Source organism: Leuciscus leuciscus, assembly GCF_965113295.1.
Source record: "Leuciscus leuciscus genome assembly, chromosome: 1".
NCBI classification, from domain to species: domain Eukaryota; kingdom Metazoa; phylum Chordata; class Actinopteri; order Cypriniformes; family Leuciscidae; genus Leuciscus; species Leuciscus leuciscus.
In genome coordinates, this window is record NC_138725.1 from 73,846,717 (window position 1) to 73,869,211 (window position 22,495).

Genomic DNA, 22,495 nt, shown 5'->3' on the forward strand with positions numbered 1-22,495 from the left:
TTCCTTTTCAGTTGTTCACGTTCGATGTAGTCAACGTTCGACTGAATGGGATCCCCATGAAAACGCCACTAGTGCTGCCACCTTCCAGTGCCTAGACAAAAGCCTCCTGATCCCCCCGCAACCTGAGGCAGAGATGGGACAGGGCCTAGGCAAGGGAGAGGGACAGGGACAGGGTTCCCACACCTTGGTTAACTTCAAATTCAAGGATCTTTCAAGGACTTTCCAGGTCCAATTCCCTCAAATTCAAGGACTTAATGTGGGGATACATTTCAAGTGAAAGCAAGGTTACATCGTGTTACTTTGTAAGATACATTGCAACAGTTTTCATGTGTCAAACAACTATGCAAAAAATATTTTTTTTGCATTTATTTTTGGCCATATGACAGATCTGATATTCTATTTGTTGTATTTCTGTTTTGCATAAAACTGAAGAATATTCGGTAGATTCTATAAAAAAAAACTGATAATAATCAAATCAAATATAAAATAAAATAAAAATGGAACTGATCATTTCAACATGACAACTTGACAGCTCAACAATAAACCATGAGAAAACATGAGATCAAGTATGTGAACTTGCAATAGAACACATTATTATTTTACATTTGATTATTGTATTTATTTCAACATAACTCTTCAGTATATGTTGGCGTGCCTTAAGCAGTCATTCTGAGACAGTAATCATGTTTTTGTAAATTCTGCAGGGATGGGATCATTTTTTCCAATTTTAATTTATATACTACTTGAATTATGACTGCATTATGTAATTATTTTTCACATATTTATTTATTCATTTTAAATAAAAATGTAAATGCCATAAATTGTGTATGACAGATAGGATCATGATTAATATTTATAAACGATAAATTAATAAATAACATTAATTTATAATCTATGAATTAATCTGTCTAATAACGTCTACAAATATAATAGTTACCCGTCTACCAAGCTCTGACAATGTATGGAATATTATATCTGGAGAAGACGTGAGCTCGACATGGGTTTATTTATTTTTTTACATTTTTACGGCGCATGTTCTCTAGACTCCATCGCTATGGAAACAAAGAGGCTAACATGCAATCACCCGCAAATGAATGTGTGGGTCTATGTAAAATACAGGACAAATCGTGTCCCATATTGATTTGATACGGGACGCATCATTTACCTTCAAATATGGGACAATTCCGTATTCGACGGGACGGCTGGCAACCCTACAAGCCATTCTTTGTAATCTTTTTTGGTGAGCCAAATATCTTGAAACTTGGCATTCTCCAGCCATCACATTTCAGCGGTTTCAGACTATTTTTGCAATGTTTCACGGTGTGTTTGTGAAATTTTGAGGTACCATCCTAGTAGTTTCATGCGCGCGTGAACGTCATGGCAACGTACAACACAAAGTACCTCACGCGGGAAACACTGAACGTAACGCGTAAATGCACGTAACTAAAGTAAATCAGTAAGCTAGTCAAGGCCCTACGTAGGAGTTAATAAACACTGATGTCCCAAAAATTATCTTGCTAGGGGGGTTCGGTGGCATGCCCCCCGAGAAAATTTAGATTTTCCTGATCTCAACATGTGCATTTTAAGGTGTTTTGAAGGACAAAAAATTGGACAACAGTAGCTTTAAAAGCCTGTCAGTGGGCAGTAGCATGAAGTATTTTATCAGATATTTTTAAACATGAGAATCAGTTTAAATGTCGCAATGAATGATCCACACTACAAAATGGAAATGCAGAATGTTTATGCTTATTGTCACCACCTTCTGGCTTAATTATGCAAGTTGCACAAACACAGACAAGCGCAGTGATACAAACAGTGAAAAGTCCCAGTGCTGATACTGGGGAAATATTCGAACACATTCGAGGTAATGTTATACAAATATATTTATACAATAATAATGGCAATATATTTAATAGGGTGCTTGTGTTGTTAAATTGAGCTTATAGTTTCCACTGTCTTTGATCAAACTGGTTATTTCTGTTGGTCATTTAAAACTTCTATCGAAAAACGGCCCTGAAGCTAGCATGCATAGGCCACGAAGTGTTGGCGAAATAAAACATTAGCAAACCAGATGGAATAATATGTTTGTTTGTTTTTTGAGAAAACTTGATAAATTCAAGCACTTTCAAGGACCTTTATTGATGTAAGTTCATTTTGAAAAAATTCCAAGGCCTTGAATTTATCTTTTTTTCAGATTAAAAAAATTTCAAGGATTTCGAGGACCCGTGGGAACCCTGCAGGGAAGTCACTGCTGTTCCACAGGACCACTGGGAAAGCATACCCTATCAATGGAAGGAAGGGACGCTGCGGAAGCCACATGCTGCCCGAAGGGAGGTAACCCTAACCCCACCCAGCCAGGGGGTCAACCCACTTGACAGGGGGGAGACTCAACCGGAGAGTGACGGCAGAGAGGGAAGACACAGACTCGCTGCAGGGAGCCGTACCGTGGAAGAATACACATATAGGATTGCCGTAGGGATCACAACATATGGACCCAGCCAAACACAGGTTCCACCAGTGCATACAAGTAATAGGCCTGGCCTCGGATGTTCCGCCACGTCTGTTGCCGAAGGGTATGGAGGAACTCAACAGGGTTTGGCAAATAAGAGGATTTAGTCTCCTTGCTCCCCTCAGGAACCTGCCGGTCAGGAAACTGACGATCAAGTTGTGCTTTCCCAAGGATTTGTATCTATTGTATCATGATGTGCGTCAATACAGAGGCAACAACATTTTGAGGTGGAGGAGACAGCCCTCAATCCAACCCATTAGCAGGAAAGAAGCACTGAAGTGATCAAACACCTTCGAGATCTCCTCACGGAAAGAAGACTCAATTCAACAAATAGGTTCCACTTTTAAGGGGGAGCATGCCTCATTTGAGAGGGTGTTCTCACAGAAGTGATGGTCTCTACGGCATAAAAATTATTGCGCTAGTAACCAGAACCTCCGCGTCCCGTTCTTTTTAAAACCAGACCTGGAACTCTCCAAGGTCTAAATGGGGGTGACATCATGCCCCATCCCTGAGAACGTACTCAGAGGAATAAGTGAGAATGGCTGTCGAGAGGAGAGGTCCGGTTGGGCCTATAAGGGGCAACTAGCAAGACCTGCTCCATCTCTTACCTGACTTTAGCACAGTTGTGTGCAAGAAGAATCACTGGGGAACGCATTTCTGCGGGGGCCCCAGGGCCAGCTGTGGCCAACTGTGGCCAGAGTTTTTTCTGTGTCAAGGGATGTCCACTCAGACCGGAGAAAAAACCACTGACGGAGGGACGAGTCCGGAGGGGCAACAGATGCGGCCCAGAGGGTGTCCCAAAAAGCTGGAGCGCCTGGGGACGGAGACTCCACTCTCCCTGGGCCAAAGGCTGTTGTGGGGCTCGTCAGCGGCACGATTGAGCAGGCCGGAAGTAATAAGTGGAATGAAGCGACCTCAGAAGCTTCTGACTCCGAGGAGGAGGTGGCAGGCGAGTTGTGACAAGCGAGGGAAGCGTAGCGCAACGGTCACAATGTTGTCTTTTCAGACCAGTACAAATTTCGCTATGAGTAGCGGTGTCTCAAAGCGAGATGAACTGCAAGCAACTTGAGGCAATGGATGCCAATGCAGTCGGAGGGCCGCCCAGACCTCCGTTACTGCATGCCCTTTGTATATGGCCCCTCAGCTGGTATTGATGGACACTCGTTCTAGGGACCGTTGCACCGGAGAAACAAAAGGTCTGTTACGGACTGAGGGTTTCACACGGAGCATGCCGCTTTGCCACGGCCACCTCGGGACTCGGCCGTGAGGTCAGTGCTGAAGCGGTCTTCATATGGAGGAAGCCGAGCGGCTGCGTCTACCATATGCCCCAGGAGCCTCTGAAGAGTTTCAGTGGGACCCTTTCTCACTTCTATACAGCACTAACCATCCACACACTCTTTTTCAGAGATGCAGTGGACAAAATCCCTCTCCAAACTAGAAAAGAGATCCTTAGCCCGTGGACGAGTTTACTCTTTCCCAGTTGACCTGAGCACCCAACTGGCTATGAGCACTTGAAGGGTAGGACTTTGTACTGACACTTCACACCTTTCAAACGCATGAACAAAGGATGGCCTGTGGTGCGGAAAGATAAGAGACCTGAAGTACATGTCTCTGAGGTCGAACGCTGCAGACCAATCTTGGGGACGGAGCATTTGGAAATGCATCTCTGTGTAACAAACTGAATGGAGGCTTTCGAAAAAGGGCCCGTCTCAATTAACACAGGACCAAGATGGTTGTGACCCACCTCTCTAGGGTACAATGAAGTACGGGCTTATAGAAGCCGGCTTCGTATCGGCTGGAGGGAGCGGCTGCATCGCATCCTTCACCAGTAGATTGCGATGTGCGCACACAAGTCAGGAGCACTGCTCAACACTTAGGTGTGACTAAAGTCACTAACTTTTAGGAGCATCTTTGCTCAACACCTAGGTGTGATAAATATCACTAATTTTAGGAGCATATCTGCTCAACACCTAGGTGTGATGAATATCACTGAGCTTGGGCGGAAGCCGAGGAAAAAGGAATCGCAAGCCGTATCTGATGGTATAGTTTGGGGTCCATCTGGACCGGTTGGGAAGCATTTTTGGCTTCCACGAACCGGGGCAGGGGCCAGGGGACCACAGACGTACCCGAAGTGGGGCAGCGAGGTGGAGGACAGGGACCCGGCTCGGAAGGCCCGAAGGGGGCCCGAAGTAGGGTCTGAGTGTGGTGCACAACACTTACCTGTCTCCATGAGACGGCCAGGGATGTGTGAGAAGGCGGATGACCGGGTCCTCAAACCGCACCCGGCTGCCGTGCTGGCGAACAAGAGGGGGCTAAGGGTTGCAAGGCTTTACAGGGTCGCACACCGCCAGACTTGCTCTCTTGGGACCCAGGAACATAGGAATTTGCTCTTTCTTTGAAGTGTGGGTACCGCCTGCTTTTCTTTTTTGAAAGCCAGCGGTGGAACAGACACACACACAAATGAAGACTCCTGGGGGGAGGGAGTGAATCGGTTACCAACTCCAAGAGCATCCTCCTCCATCCCTGAGCAGCCCGCTCAGGAATGCTTTCGCTGTTGCTTGCCACCTGGCTTGGCAGTGCACAGAGCGGGCTGGGCATCCTTACTGCGGCCGGCTCCATGCTGGGGCCTGGCTTGGAGGCTGCTGCGAAAGCCCAGCGGGAGCAGCGGCAAGGGAACACCCTCGTTTTCAATAGTACTCGAAGATGACTGGCTCCCTGGCGTGATCCTATTCAGTCGAATGTCGACTACGTTGAACGTGAACGACTGAAAGGGAACCCCATTTACATTCAGGCAATACTGTTAAAGTGGGACACTTGGATTGTCAAAGTGGAATAGTTCATTTTTCTTCTAAAAAATTCTAGAGAGGGAACTGTTCTTGAATATTAATATATTGAATGAATAAATGTGTAAGTCAAACCTCAATATGATGAGTTGACAGTTTGGACTCTTTAGTCCCTTACAGAGCAGCTTCACCCCCGAATCCTGCAGGTCATTGTAACTCAGGTCCAGCTCACTCAGGGGGGAGTTTTGTGATTGTAGAGCTGACGCCACAATTTCACAGTGCTGATCAGTGAGATTACAGGCTGTTAATCTGAAAAAGGAGAGATAATAGTATTAATTTGGTTGAAAATGAAATCAACATATAACTGCAACAATATAGTATTTTGCTTGTGAAAACAAACCCATAAATTACTCAGTAAAACTAATTCTTACAAATTATGTTAACATAGTCCATAGTCAATATGTCCAAAAAAAAAAAAAAAAACCATTATATATATATATCTTTTTTGCTGAATGGATATATATATTTTTTTTTTAAAGCGACTCTAGGGAACTTTTCCTCTTCGGTCGCCCTATAGGTTGGAAGCGGAATTGTCCATTACCGCTGTCGTAAATAATTTCGCCGCCCGCAGCCTACTGTCGCACGCACACTCGCTGTTTATCTAGCACCGGCTTTGGAATGAACGATGTCCACTGACAAGATAGAGTATGTTGCATGATTTCATGAAAATATGATGTATTGCGACACCAGAAACGAAGGAAAACTAAATAATGACTATTGTAACGCTTGACGTAAAGCAAGTCAAATTTGTAGTTTTCTTATGTCTCATTCGAACTACAGAAATGCGATCTGGTTTGGCAAACTTGCATGGTGTGGTTATAGCAGATATAGGGCTGCAAAGCGAATCCAGAAGTGCCTTTCACCCTGTTACGACTTGATGAATCACTGATACGATTTTGGAAACATTATTTTAAGGTAAAAAATGTTCCTTAGTGTTGCTTTAAAGAAATGTCTTCATTAAAAAAAAAATATATATTTCAAATTGTGTTATAGATATTTTTTCTAGAATTTGTGACAGCGGCAGGGATGCAGGATATGGGGATACTGAGAGTCCGGCAGCACCCCTTATACAGGACTATTAATACAACACTGCAAAAGGTATACATTTTTTTTTTTTTTTTTAAGTATATTATTATATGTTCTGAAAGATTTTGTATTTTCAGTCATCAGATTCATCTACATTGTGACTTAGAATTAATCAACTGAAAACAGTGTCTGTAAAGGTGTGAACCAAATGGCCCATACAGACATATGGCCCATAGAAACTGATGGGCAGTGGCGGAGCCAGAGGGGGGTCCGGGGTGGTCACTGGACACCCCTGACATGCGATTGGCCACCCCGGGTGCCACCCCAAAATGTTATTTGCTACTGGCAGTTGCTGATGCTGATTTAAAAAAAATATATATATTACGTTCGCAGTTTTCAAACGGACGAGCAGAGGACGAGAGATGGTTGCAAGATACCGAACTTCACCAAATAAGAAAACATAATATTTGAAGTAAGTTTTTAAGGTTTAGCATCAGGGTGGTTTGCTCCGAATAGCCTACATTAGGCCTAATACACGCATATACAGTACCTTGCCGTGTGTACGTTACAGTATACAAATGTTCTAGCTAATGTGAGGATAGGAGATCAAAACGCAGGCAAAGAAGAGCAGAAACAAGCGATATCATAATGCAATCACTATAGGACTATGAAGCTTTATGGGTGTAGGGTGTTGATGGACTCGATCTACTGTGTTTTGATCACCATTATGAATCTGATCTAGATGTAGTCTTTGATAAAAATGCGATTTTCTCAGCTTTTTGCTCATGTTGCTTTTTATGAAACTTGCCAACATTCAAGTGTTGATAAAAAAAGACGCACGAAGCTAGAATAAAACATTATTTTATTTTTTTTGTTTAAAAGCACAGGGTCTGTTCTTTCTTTTGGTATGTTCAGATATTCATACAACAAAATATTCTGGGGTGCCATGAAATTGTGAAAATTACCAAAAACACCTTTTTTTTTTATACTGGCGAGAAAGAGTTAAGATAAAAATGGTGGTAATTGGATGATGATTAGAATATGAATATGATTGGAATCATATTTTAAATTTGTCATATTTTTGAACAGGGTCAATTAAACATGAAAAGAAAGGGAGAGATATCAGAGTTCTTTTTAAATAAGCACAAACATAGTCCAGTCATTTTATGAAAAAAGGTTGAACAAATTGCAACAAAAGCAAACTCAAATAATTTTGTATCCTCATTATGTCCTGAGTAAGGAAAAAAAGTCCCGAAGAATCCGATTAGGGGAAAGTTTCGAAAACTGTTTCTGGGGATTCACTTTTTATTTTACCTGCCTTTTGTCTTCTGCATTCTCCTTACCCTTGTCTCCTGTTCTTCTTTCAGACTCGTCCCCCAGAAACAGTCGCACGGACCCAGCCCCAAACCCAATCTCTTAATAATTAATAAAGGCTGGTTTCTAAAGTACTTCTCCCTGCCTCTATGTATTAATGCTCATGGGTAGCCTAAACGGGTTCCATTCAGACCTTAACATTAAGTATTTTACTGTTATGTGTCAAGATTCAACAAGACATTTTCACCTGGCTATACCCAATGTTTAGATCTTGTGGTGGTATTTATGCAAATTAGCACATACATAATTAGATTATGCACCGTTTGTCCATGTTAACAAACAATTTCAAAAAACTTGGAACACATTTTTTGTTTGTCTTGATGCAAGTAATCAATTTTCATGGTGATATCTAAAGGTTAAAATTTTTACCCCAGTCACGTGAGAAGAAGAATAAATAGGCGTATGAATAGGCCTTTTCGGGTCTTTTATATTTGGGTCTTTTTCGAAACTTTCCCCTAATGGGATTCTTCTGGACTTTTTTTTCCTTACTCAGGACATATTGAGGATACAAAATCAGTTGAGTTTGCTTCTGTTGCAATTTGTTCAAGGTTGACCCCCATTTTGGCTTAAAATGACTGGACTAACAGGCAGATCAGGTGCAAACAGACCCCAGCCCTTGCATCACCACTGGCTAGTCAGAGTCAGTGTGGTCAGACTTCAGAACCAGCAACAGGTCAGAGCATCTACCAGACACAGGCAGTCAATCACATTCCCAATTCAGAAATTTAAGTTGAGATGATTTTGCCAGATTAAAAGGATAGTTCACAAAGACAATTATATTTAGAAAGAATTATTATAAATTATTATAAAGAAAGAATTATGTTGTATTAAATCTTCCTAGGATAAGATTTTATATTGATGGGCAATAAAATTGTTTACATTTTTCAAGGACATGTCTGCTTGATGCCTGCTATATCTAATAAAAAAAAAGTTAAAAAACACATGCAGTATCTTATCTCCTTGGTGCTTCAACTTTGTTTTCTGCAAATATTTTGGATGTTCAACACTTATAGACACAAACAGAGTGACCCAATTCCTTCCACAAGCTTTTCCACTGTGTGTGTGTGTACTGTGTACCCCCGAAAGTAGCAGTGGCCACCCCCTGGCCACCCCATGTATAAAACTCTAGTTCCGCCACTGCTGATGGGTGTGAAACAACATTGCTCAGGGTAGACTGCAGTGTAGATCAATCTCCTGTGGGAGGTGCTAACAGTTTCCCTTTGTTTGTAGCCCTTTTGTCTTCATGTATAAAGTTCAGTCACACAGACAGAACTTTGGGTTAAGATTGTTGAAGGGCAACATGCTAACATCACAGCTGAAGGACTGCTAAACCTTCAGTAAATTATTCTCCCCACAAGAACTCTGGTCAAGCTTACTTATTTTATGTATTGGAGAAATCGAATACATTGGCGAGCCACCCAAACCACTGCTCGGCCAAATACACCAAAATCTAACAGTTCTAACCAATATACAGGTATGTGGGAAGCTAGGGGTGGGTGATGTATCATGATATGAGTAATTTTAATTCACAATAACAATATAAATCACGATATAGCTATATTTACTTTAAAAAGGGTCCTATTATTCCCTTTTACGAAGTCTTGATTTTGTTTTTGGGGTGTACTAGAATATGCTTTCATATTTAATTGATAAAAAAAAATACCTTATTTTTCAAATTTTTTACATTATTACAGCGCCTCTCCCACCAGTCTGGCCCGAACGTGCAGTTTATTCATAATATTAAGATGTCTATTACCTTAGTCAAAAAATAAAAAAATATATAATTAAAAAGAAGCAAATAATAATACTGGGAAGATCAACAATAAAAGACATTGTCAGTTTGTTTTGATTTCTGTTCTTGTCTGGGTTTGGTTAAACTGTTAATTAGTTCTGTTCTGTCTTTCTCCGCCCCCTGCCTGTTTGTTTCTATGGTTTCTGATTTGATTTGAGTTTCAGTTCAGCTTTGTCTCATTGATTAGTCTCATTTCTTTCCCTGTTTTCTGTCTATTTGAGCCTTGTGTTTCTCTCTGTTCTTTGTCAGTTCTACATTGCCTTGAGTTGGTTTTTCTGTTCTTGTTCTGGAGATTATTTTGTGAGTTTGAGATTGTTTTGATAAAGCTGCTGCACTTAGATCCTGTTTCATCTCTGCTGCAACCACTGTGTAACATACGTCTTCTGAAGAAACCCCAATTACTTTCAGGCTAGGGGTGTCGCAATATACCGGTGTTGACGATAATCGTGATATTCAAAGCATGAAATATCGACATTGTGTTCATTTAGAGTGTGACAATATACCGGTATTGGCGATTACCACAATGTTTAAAATGAATAGGACTCTTATGATAACATGACACGTAAATACTCCAGCACTAGTACCTGGCTGACCTCTCAGGTGGCATCATTGCACCCGCGGACACCTATCAAATAAGACGACGACGCAGCGCTCGAACACGCCCGAGCAGCTAGAGTGAAACACTCTGTCAACACCCGAAAAAAGTAAGCTCGCCAGCATGGAGTTCTTCGGCTTCAAAGAAAACAGCACCTTAAAGGGGGTCGCACACCGGACGAGAAGCGCAGCGCCACGTCTTTAAAATTCTCTATGAGTGTACACACACCAGCGGTGCCATTCGGCGTCTGTCCGTGGTGCCCAGCAATGGATCAGGACCTTGTTCAAAATCCTGCCGCGACACAGAGCGCCATTTACATAGTTTTATATTAAATTTACATTATATTTGTCTCAAATCATCGTAAATGACTTCACCTTGTGCTGCAATATACATATGCATGACCAATATGATTGGAATCTGAAGTTCAACATGGCCGCCGGAACACATTCACGCAGTCAGTCAGGTCCTGCGTGGATGTATCAAACATTTCGAAAACCATCAAAAAGACCTCCGTCTCTTCCACAAATTGCTCTATATTTAACCGTTGTTACAAGCGTGTATTTATTGTTATGTGTGTCACGTCTTTGTAGTATTAAAAGTGAAAATAGTGATCAAGTCTACCACACAGCCAAATATAGTCAACATTTACTGTTCTCAAGATTCCTGGACAATGGCCGTGCAAGGCCCCCTTCAACAAAACACCAGCAGACCAACACACTCAGCCCTTCCATGGGATTTGTATACTTCACAGCTATTTTGCTACTAGCTGGTGATGTAGAAACAAATCCTGGTCCACCGCCTATGGTTGTAAACAGCTTTGTTATCACTCAATCAACTCAACCCAGGCAGCTTCCGCAGCAATTCTGGCCACCATCGGCGCAGTTTACCGGGTTACCGCAGCAGCTAACCTGGATACCACCGGCGCAGCTCTCCGACCTACCATCGCCGCAGCTCTCCAGCCTACCATCGCCGCTAACTTGTAGACCACCGCCGCAGCTCATCTGGCTACCACCGCAGCTAACCTGGATACCATTGCCGCAACTCATCTGGCTACCACCGGCGCGGCTCACCTGGCTACCACCACAGCTAATTCGCCTTCCACCACAGCTAATCCGCCTTCCACCGCAGCTAATATGGCTACCATCGGCGCAGCTTACCTGGTTGCTGGCGCGGCGTGCTTGGTCGTCGCCACGGTGCGCCTGGTCTGCGGGACCTGCTCATGTCGATCAGAGGCGCTGTAGTAGCGGCGCACCGCTCGTGCGGTCGGTTCCGCGGGCGGGTCTGGGCCTGGCTCGTGTGGACCGGATGCGCCGGGTCGGTGGCGCGGCAGCGGCCTCGCCCGTGGGTCTGCGCCTTCAACATGTTAACCAACAATTGGACATGCGCATCGATTCGAAACACCCGGACACCAACGCAGAAATGGCGAGACCAGCTCAATGTACCAGCAAAGCAGCACAGACTTTAGGCGGTAAACGCCAAACGATATCAACTTCATTAGGTATAAACTGCAGCAATGAACACAACCAAGTTATGATAACTACAGTCAAACACAAAAACCCAGTTTTCAAGAAACATAGGGCATTAAGAATTTTTCAGACTATAAATCAGGCAAAGATGATTTGGGATCCATGCTGTAAACCTAAAGGGCTACTTGGTGGACACCTAAATATTAGAAGCATGATTCCCAAACGTGAACAGTAAGAGCATCTTTTAATTCAATCAAATATTTCCTTTCTAGGATTAACAGAAACGTGGTTAACTTCTTCATCACCTGAGGCAGCAATAACAATACCTGGTTACAATGTTTTTAGAAAGGATAGGGGTCAGGGGAAGGGAGGGGGGGTTATATTATATGTTAAAGACACCCTTAAATGCAATGAGATTGTATGGTCTGATGACATTAACCTTGAGTGTGTGGGAGTAGACATTATACTTTCTAAAGAAATGACTTTCACAGTCATATGCATGTATCGTAAACCATCAGCTAAAATAGATTTTTATAGCGATCTTAAAACCCTTATCAATCTTACTAATCTGAAAAAAGAGTTAATTTTAATAGGTGATTTTAATATTAACTGGGATAATATGAAAGAAAGGAAAAACCTTAAACACATAACTGATTATTTTAATTTGGAACAATTAATCAAACCCGAATAACTAATCGCTCCAAAACAACAATAGACCTAATTTTTACAAACAAACCTGAAAGAATTATTAAAACCTACAATCTTTTAACTGGTCTGTCTGATCATAATGGAATCTTTTTTTCACGAAAATTTACTAAAACACAATCTTGTAACTCCATTGTTTCAAATAATTCTCTGTATCATAATATAATCCCTAAAAGTCAACATCAAATTTTGGAAATAGCCCTGAATGAGCAGGATTGGGCTTATCTAATCGCAAGTGAAGATGTTATAGACAATAGTGTCATTTTCCACAGCAAGGTTAAAATAGTTATGGCATCATTTATTAAAAAGGTGAGGCATAGAAGAACAAATGACAATGCCATACCATGGCTTCATAATGATTGTAGGTTGCAAATGAAGAGAAGAGATCAATTACTAAAAAGGACGATTAAAACTGGCCTTACCTCAGACAGACAACAATTCACTTCAGCAAGAAATAAAGTTATACAAATAATGCGGAAGGCCAAATCTAATTTTTTTATGAATATTATTGATAGTGCAAAAGGGAATGGAAAAAAAAATATGGCAAAGCATTAATAAACTAACTGGCAAACAGAATAAACAAAATAAATTAACTGAACTTAAAATTAATAATGTAGTGGTGAAAGATCCACTCACTCAACCGTCTGAGTTAAACTCATTTTTTTTTTATTCTGTCCAAGAAATATCTCAATTATTCATCACACCTGAATGTGTTTCTTCTCCTGTAAACTGCACACAGCCTATATTTATGATAGAAGAAATTACGGAAGCAGATGCGGCATCCATCATTGATGAGTTAAATAATTCCAAAGCTAAGGATCAGTTTGGATTGGACACACATTTCTTTAAATTGCATAAAGAGTCTTTAGTATGCCCTATTACACATATGATTAATTTATCAATCAAACAATCTGTTGTTCCACCAGACTGGAAGATGGCCAATTACACCAATTTTTAAATCAGGGAGTAGATTAGATATAAATAATTATAGACCAATCAGTATCTTGCCAGTTATATCAAAAGTTATTGAAAAATGGATAGCAAAACAATTAATAAAGCATCTAAATATATGCGGCTCCCCTTTGCATCCAATGCAATTTGGTTTTCGTGCTCATCATTCAAATGAAACAGCTGTTAATGTGTTTATGGAAAAGGTCAAACATTCATTAGACACTCATCCTGTTGTTGGTGCTGTTTTTCTAGATCTGAAAAGGGCATTTGATCCTGTCAATCATCAGATGCTCTTGTCTAGATTAACACATTTCAATTTCTCCGAACAAGCCATCAGCTGGATGAACTCGTATTTAGCCAATAGAATACACTGTGTCTCTGTTGACAACATTAAATCTCCTTATCTAGAATGTCCAGTAGGAGTTCCTCAAGGCTCCATACTTGCACCTATTCTTTTTTCTTTATACATCAACGACCTGCCTACAGTATGCCAAAACATCAATATTTTAATGTATGCAGAAGACGCAGTAATTTTTACACATGCAAAAACTGTTCAAGATGCCTCTCAGTCACTTACATCTGCACTGAGCCGTGTACAGGAGTGGCTCACTAAATCATGTCTACTACTGAACCCTAAAAAAACTGTTTGTATGATGTTTTCTAAGCGGCAGATTGAAATGACTCGCTCAAATATATTCTTAAACCGAGAAGAACTACAGATTGTAAACGAATTCAAATACCTTGGCATTGTATTAGATCCAACACTGTCTTTTAAAAATCATATAAAAAGTTTATCAAAAACTGTTAAATTTAATCTTGCTAACTTTAGATATATTAGACCATCTCTGTCACATAAAGTAGCCAGAATGTTTCTTCACTCTATGATCCTTTCTCATATTGAATATGGTTTTACAAACTGGTCACTCACAAACGCCACAACGCTCAAACCAATGGAGTCACTTTTCAAACAAGCTTTAAAAATTTTAGACCGGAAACCACTCTCATATCATCTTAATATTACAAAAATATAACCTACTAAGCTTTGCAAATTTCTTAAAGCTCAAATATGCCTGTGCTATATATAAGATCCTACATGGTCTTGCCCCACCCCCACTAAGTGACTACATTAAAGTGAAAACAACGGGCGGAGGCAGAAGTGTAACCAGGGCCTCCACGAGAGGTGATTGTGTGGTGCCTCACAGACGTACAACATTCGGACAATATGTACTATCAATTAAGGGGACAGAGATCTGGAACAAATTACCGGTTGCTGTGAGAGAAAGCCCGACCTTCCCCAGTTTTAAGAACCAACTTAAACAATGGCTTAAAACAAATGAAGTATGTGCCCACTAATGATAATTGTTGTAATTTAGATAAATGGGTACGGTTCATTGTATTACTGTATAAGTGTATGTATGTATACCAAACTAGATCCAGCACTTTGCAGCATCTAATAGCACTTTAAGAAATTGATAATGCACTTAATGCACTTTGAGTAGCACTTTACTGTGTATGTGTATATGTGTGTGTCTGTCATGTATGTGTTTGCCATATTAGATGGCCTGTCTGCTAATTGCTGCATTTCTTATATGTTGTTGTTAATTGTAGTGTCTTTTAAATTAAGTCGAATCATGTTTAAATTAAATGTTTAGCTGTGTTACTAGGTATTGTTGATGACCTCACATGGGACTACAAATGTAAAATAGCCTGGGGGCTAACTTTGGCATATGTACATTGCTGAAAAGCTATGTTCAATAATATGCATTGTCCCTTTTAAATAAATAAATAAATAATTTTACATTCATTCACAGAAATCAGCTGCTTGAATGAAAATTGTTGATGTTATCGGATTTTCAGGTGATATTCTCAATTCATTCAGTTAGCTGATGCTCTGAGGTAAATGTTCAGATCACAGACTCAGCAACTATTGTATTTAATAGTACAGTACAATCATAACATAGTACAGACATTATCTTAATTTCATAATGTCCTTAAGCATAAGAATATTGCTGGCCATAAACTGAGAAAGTGAGCGTCCGGTGTGCGATACCTCGAGTTGTCCTACACACGACGCGGAGCTGCAGAATGTGTAGCCATTAACCTTTTTACCCATCTCCGTGTCCATCACCCTGCGGATTATGCCATTTTACAGAGAGTAAATTGCTATAATTTTACTAGTCATGGAATGGGAAACGTGACATTAACCTGTTAACAGGGGGTTTCTGTGTTCATATATTTAATAAAGGGAGATTATTAAGAACCCCGTTTTCTTTACTCATCTTATTTTTGTATTTGCATTTGCACTTGATTTTTTTGTTCAAATCTGCTATCTGCATGACTTTATTGGTGTTTAAGAGCTTTTCAGTTCTTCAGGAAACCTTCAGACAGTGTTTCGCTCGTTCGTTCTGACGAAGCTATATACACTATGTGGACTCACGTCAGAGGCCCACACAGAAGAAAATGAATAGTTGAATAAAGTCGTTATTTTTGTGTGTTTTTTCCGCACAAAAAGTAGTCTCGTCGCTTGATAAACTTTTGGTTGAGCCACTGTGGTCACTTGGACTATTTTAAACATTGTATTTACTAACTCTCTGCCAGCAAGTTTCAAATACAACAGAAGCCTATGGAGAAGTGAGCCAGCTCTCAGATTTGATCAAAAATATCTTAATTTGTGTTCCGAAGATGAACGAAAGTCTTACGGGTTAATTACTGACAGAATTTTCATTTTTGGGTGAACTAACCCTTTAATGTGAGGTACAGAAGTATATTTACATCATTAAAGGGACTATGTGTAGCTTTTTAGGTATTTTATTATCTAAAATCAATATTTTTATTCATAAATATGCCCTCAATGGTGTACAAATACCTATGCCAATGATCAGACTAATCCTCGTAAACAAAGAATTTATTATCTTTATATACATAGGACGGGTAGGTCCACGGAGGCTTCCATGTAGTTCCGCCATCTTGAAAAACTATAATAGCAGAGAGGGACAAAAAGTACTAGGCCAAGGCGTTTCCACAACGCGTTTTCGTTCAGAACCAGCGTCACGTGACTGAAGCCAGCAGAAGCGGAGGCGCAGAGCAGTGAGAGGCGCTTGTCACTGCCGCGGCAAGTTTAAAAGGATGCACACTGCACGATTATTTATACACCGTTCATTCATACATATGCTGAGTCACAGGATAAGGAGTCCTCGTCGTCGAAAAAGTCCAAAATAGACCGTAAAAGGAAACGTGACCGGAGATTACAAAAACAAGGGTTAATGTCGGGAAAGCTAATGCAGGAGAAAGCTTTCAAAAGAGACCCTGAAGTTGCCTGCTTTCTTCTCGACAGGTAAGTCAATGTTACGGTCTTAATTACAAGCTTTTTTTCATTGCTTGGTTGTGTACTTTATTATATAGACAGTCGAACATTTATAGTTAAAAGTTAAACAGGCTCTTTGATGAATAGCAGCTATTGAGTAAAGGAACGTTAGAGAAGGCTCTGATGATGATGATATCTAACAATGCACGTACTTCAAAAAATATAACGAGTAAAGGCAGCATTACTACTAATAACCATAGTTAATGTTTTTCACAGTCAGTAATTGATAACTGTAACATTCTTTTTTTCGTTGTTTCAAGTTTCAGTTTGTTTTAAATAACAAACCTGTTCACCCGATGAAAAACTCGAAGTGCTATTATAAGACATCCTGTCATAGCTTTTTGGTACATAACGGCAACCGTAGATGCAACACGCATTTGAAAAAGTGAGGCGCTGGAGAGCATTATTCGTTTGAATGCAAAATACAATTTCACCACTAGATGGGAGAAATTCCTACACACAGTCCCTTTAAATTAAAGCTCAGGGGAACTCGTCTTCCCTCCTCTGCAGCTGTCAATCATTCTCCATTCAGCATTCAAACAGTGCGCGTCGTCAAGTTATGACAGAATGCACGGTAAAACTCTCTCCAATATGATATATTCACGTTATAATTATGTGTAGAAAAGGGGCTATAAAAACATCTCTTGACAACCACAAAAACAATGAAATACAACCATTCTCATACACACAGCAGACATGATCAACATACTTGAGTTTGTCCAGATGTTTGAGTGTATCAGAGAGCAGCTTCACTCCTGAATCTCCTGGGTGATTGCAGCTCAGGTCCAGCTCTCTCAGGTGTGAAGGGTTTGAACTCAGAGCTGATGCCAGAGCAGCACAACCTTCCTCTGTCACCGAACAGCCAGATAATCTATAACAACAAGTGTTCATGTTATTGTGCTTAATTTTTACATATGTTTTAGATATTTTTTTCTAGGATTTGTGATACAGCGGCAGGGATGCAGGATATGGGGATACTGAGGGTCCTGCAGCACACCTTATACAGGACTGTAAATACAACAGTGCAAAATGTTTCTAAAACAAATCAATAAATTATTTTATGTTCTAACCAATATGCAGGTTTGTGGGCAGCTAGGGGTGTGCAATATGACTAATATCAGCTATTTTTACTTTAAAAGGGTCCTATTATTCCCTTTTACGAAGTCTTGAATTTGTTTTTGGGATGTACTAAAATATGTTTTCATAATTACTATAGTGACCCCGAATAGTCGAAGATTCGATGCTTCGATTGGAGGAGCCTGATTCGACTACCGATCTCACGGTCGAATCTTCGCAGAGGTGTTATGAAACGAGGATCATGCCACTTTGGCTATATGAGGGCGCTCAATGTCTGATTTCACATAGAACTAGCTTTTATGTAAATACGTTAATATTCAGCCTATTATGATAATGCTGTAGGCCTATATAAAAATGTGCAAAGAAAGAAGCTTTTAATAAATATTTTTTAACGTGCGTGAATAAATCCAAACACCCCGTGACAGATTTAAGTTTCACTTTCGATCCGTGACCGACAGAGGAGCGTCTTGGCGTCAAGGATTTAAATCTTTAACAATGTCTGGGATAAGAAAATCTAAAGTGTGGATGTACACCATCAGAAAGGATATTCTCTAAGGCTGGATTTAGCATCAGGAAAACCATGATCGCACTTCTGCCGGCCAACGTTAACATGTTTCACGCACAGACTGGGTTTCACGTTAGAATGTATTTTATCCGCGCGCACAATCTGAAAAGACTCCAACGGACAGACAGAGTGAAAGACTTTCAGGGTTTGTTCTCTCGATCAGGTACAAGTGATTTCAAAACTTTTCAGCCGGTTCTAATTTTATTTTTGGATGCTGTGAACATTTTTAGCTAAAAAGACTGCCTCTCCAGTTTAGCATTTATTGTTATTTCTGCAGTTAAAAAGACAAAGTAGAAAATTCTGGCTACTATCGTTATTTTAATAATTTCTTTATTTTTATTTTATTTATTAATCTGTCAGGGTTATCTAATCTAACTATTTGTGGCTTGTGTTTTGAATATATGTTCCCCTGCACTTTAGGCATTTTGCACACATTTGCTCCTCATCCTGTGACTTGATTCTGATTTATTTCGTTTTGTATTTTTATTTATTAGAAAGGTATATTCTTTTCATATTTAATTTAGTAAATTAATTGTTTATTTTTTCGGTGCATCGATGTTGTGCTGTAGGCTGGCCTGCTCGCACAGGTAATTTAGCCGATTTAATTTGATTTGCATGTGAAATGTAAATCTGCAGTGTGGCCTTTCTGGAGTTATTTATGTTATTTCTTAGTTTTATTGATCAAAAATGTTTTTATACATTTTCTTCTATATCTTTGTGTGATTTTCTGTACATCGCGGCTTTGAAACGTTAAAGCCCCGCCCCCAGCCCCACCCCCATACACATGATTCGACTATTAGTCGACTATAGGCAAGACATGACGATTCTGATTCGACTATGAAAATCCATAGTCGGGGACAGCCCTAATATTTTGCATTAAAGGATTAGTTCACTTTCAAAAATAAATTTGCTGATAATTTACTCACTCCACTGTCATCCAATATATCCATGTCTTTCTTTCTTCAGTCGAAAAGAAATGAAGGTTTTTGAGGAAAACATTTCAGGATTATTCTACACAGAATGGACTTTAATGGCAACCAACTATTCCAATGTTCAAAGAAGGTTCAAATGTCCGTCTCAATGCAGCTTCAAAGTCTCTACACGATCCCAGTCGAGAAATAAGGGTCTTATCTCCCGAAACGATCGGTCATTTTCTAAAAAAAAATAAATAAATAAAATAATAAAAAAAAAATAAATAAAAAAAAAATAATTATAATTATAATTATATATATATATATATATATATATATATATATATATATATATATATATACACTTTTTAACCACAAATGCCCATCTTGTACCATCTCTGAGATGTGCCACGTATTACGTCATCATGTTGGAAAGGTAACAAAAAAATAAAAAATTAAAATAATAATAATAATAAATTAAAACAAAGTTGATGAGATGCCATTTTTCGCCATTCCCTACCTTTTTGAACAGGAGTACACAGACAAATAACTTAGATAGATGACGTGACGCGTGACCTTTCCAACGTGATGACGCAATGCGTCACACATCTCAGAGATGGTACACGACGAGCATTTGTGGTTAAAAAGTATTTTTTTTTTTTTTTTTTTATTAGAAAATGACAGATCGTTTTGGGAGATAAGACCCTTATTTCTCGACTGGGATCGTGTAGAGACTTTGAAGCTGCATTGCGACGGACATTTGAACCTTCTTTGAACATTGGTATAGTTGATTGCAATTGAAGTCCATTCTGTGTAGAAAAATCCTGGAATGTTTTCCTCAAAAACCTTAATTTATTTTCAACTGAAGAAAAAAAGACATGGATATCTTGGATGACATGGGGGTGAGTAAATTATCAGCAAAAATGTTTTTGAAAGTGAACTAATCCTTTAATACAGGACCTCTTCCCCCAGTCTGGCCAAAATGCGCGATTTATTGCTAATATTAAGATGTCTCTTACCTTAGTCAAAAAGAAAAGAAAAAAAAGTTACAAAGAAAAAAAAATACTTAGAAGAACAATATCAGAAAAGACATTGTCAGTTTGTTTTGATTTCTGTTCTTGTCTGGGTTTGGTTAAACTTAATTAGTTCCGTTCTATCTTTCTCCGCCCCTTGCCTGTTTGTTTCTATGGTTTCTGATTTGATTTGAGTTTCAGTTCAGATGTGTCTCGTTAATTAGTCTCATTAGTTTCCCTGTTTTCTGTCTATTTGAGCCATGTGTTTCTTTCTGTTCTTTGTCAGTTCTACGTTGCATTGAGTTGGTTTTTCTGTTCTTGTTCTAGAGATTATTTTGTGAGTTTGAGTTTGTTTTTGATAAAGCTGCTGCACTTAGATCTTGTTTCATCTCTGCTGCAACCACTGTGTAACATACGTCTTCTGAAGAAACGTACTCGGTTACTAACGTAACCTCGGTTCTCTCTAGAAGAGGGAACGAGTACTGCGTAAGATATCTTACGCTAGGGGAAAATCCTTTTTCCGCGAGATATTGAAGCCAAAAATGATCCTTAATTTTGTAATAATGCAAAACGCGTTGCGGCAGCATGCAGACATAGGCGAGACAGCTCGCGCGCCTATTGGCTGCTCTGCGGCAACTGCAGCAGCCTATCGAGCGAGGCCTGGCGTGACGCCAGACCCAATCAGGGCACTTCGCGCCCGCTGCGTCACGTCCCGCCGAAATGGGCGTGGTTCTAGGCCTATAAATATCGCTCGCAGGCAGCTATTATCTGGTTTTTCATCATCGAAGCAACCAGAGCGTGTGCATGCACGGCAAGATACGCAGTACTCGTTCCCTCTTCTAGAGAGAACCGAGGTTACGTTAGTAACCGAGTACGTTCTCTTACGAGAGGTCTCTCGTACTGCGTAAGATATCTTACGCTAGGGGACCCAATGCAAAACGCCGTGCATGCTGAGATCTGACACCAAAGACCCAAGGGCGAAAGCCCGGGGTACATATAGTGCACAATCACTCAGGGAACTCACAGGGAGTCCGGGAAGAGGGAGGGGCGAAGCCGCACTCTTCCACATATGGCAGCGTCGCTGAGACGCGAATTTCATCATACAGACAGGGCGGGGTACGGCCTGAACTGATGGGGGAATGTGGGTCTTACACAGTTTGCCCAGGCACATCTCGTGCTGCTACTTCTTTACTGTCGAACATTGAGCTGTGCTCAGTAGACGCAGCATTCTGAGCTGATCGCATCAGGTCAGACAATACTGGTGAACTTAGACCGACAGCAGCCTGGCCTGCAGGGCGGGAACCTCTAGGTTATAAAACCTTATAAATGTAGACGGGGAGGCCCAGCCTGCCGCCATACAAATATCTTGCAAGGCAATCCCACTTGACCAGGCCCACGAAGAGGCCATGCCTCTCGTGGAGTGCGCTCTGACACCCAACGGGCACTGCATGCCCTTGGAGGCGTATGCCAGCGCTATAGCATCAACTATCCATCTGGATAGGCTCTGTTTCGACGCGGCTAGTCCCTTAGAACGTCCGCTAAACGAAACAAAGAGCTGCTCCGTCTGTCTGAAAACAGACGAGCGAGACACATAAGCTCGTAATGCCCTGACTGGGCAAAGGAGGCTCGCGTCTCTTTCCTCATCAGGGACCGGTAGGGCTGACAGGGAGATAACCTGCGCCCTAAACGGTGTGTTGAGGGATTTCGGAACATAACCGTGCTTAGGTTTGAGTATAACTTTTGAGTCATTAGGCCCAAACTCCATGCACGCCGCTCTCACAGAGAGCGCGTGCAGATCCCCTATGCGCTTCACTGAAGCGAGAGCCAGCAAAAACACCGTCTTGAGAGACAGGTGTTTCAAATCGATTGACTGTAAAGGCTCAAATGGCGCACCTTTCATGGCTTCCAGAACCGTAGAAAGGTCCCATACGGGGACTGAGGGAGGTCTGGGAGGATTCAGTCTCTTAGCCCCTCTAAGGAAGCGGATGACTAAATCGTTCCTTCCTATTGACTGACCAAGCGTTGTTTCTGAGAACGCTGCTATAGCCGCCACATAAACTTTGAGCGTGGAGGGGGCCCTGCCCCCATCCAACAGCTCTTGTAGGAAGGAAAGCACCTCCGCCACACCACAGTCTGTGGGTGACACACCACGGGCTGTGCACCAGCCCGAAAACACTGACCATTTTGAGGAATAGAGTCGTCTCGTAGACGGAGCTCTAGCCTGCGTGATCGTGTTTAATACTCCTTCAGGGAGTCCAACATGTACCCGTTGATGGCCCAGACATGAAGGGACCATAGTTCCGG

At 40.8% G+C, this 22,495-nt stretch overlaps 1 protein-coding gene across 1 annotated transcript in view; it reads right to left on the reverse strand.

The window, feature by feature from the left end:
* LOC309499923 (uncharacterized protein) overlaps window positions 1-22,495 on the reverse strand; it is a 389,370-nt gene that overhangs the window by 45,672 nt on the left and 321,203 nt on the right. Inside the window, exons 23-24 of the mRNA XM_082171466.1 lie at window positions 17,335-17,496; window positions 5,428-5,601 (exon numbers count right to left, since the gene is read on the reverse strand). Of these exons, the coding sequence (XP_082027592.1) occupies window positions 5,428-5,601; window positions 17,335-17,496 (336 nt within the window). The remainder of the gene's footprint in view (window positions 1-5,427; window positions 5,602-17,334; window positions 17,497-22,495) is intronic.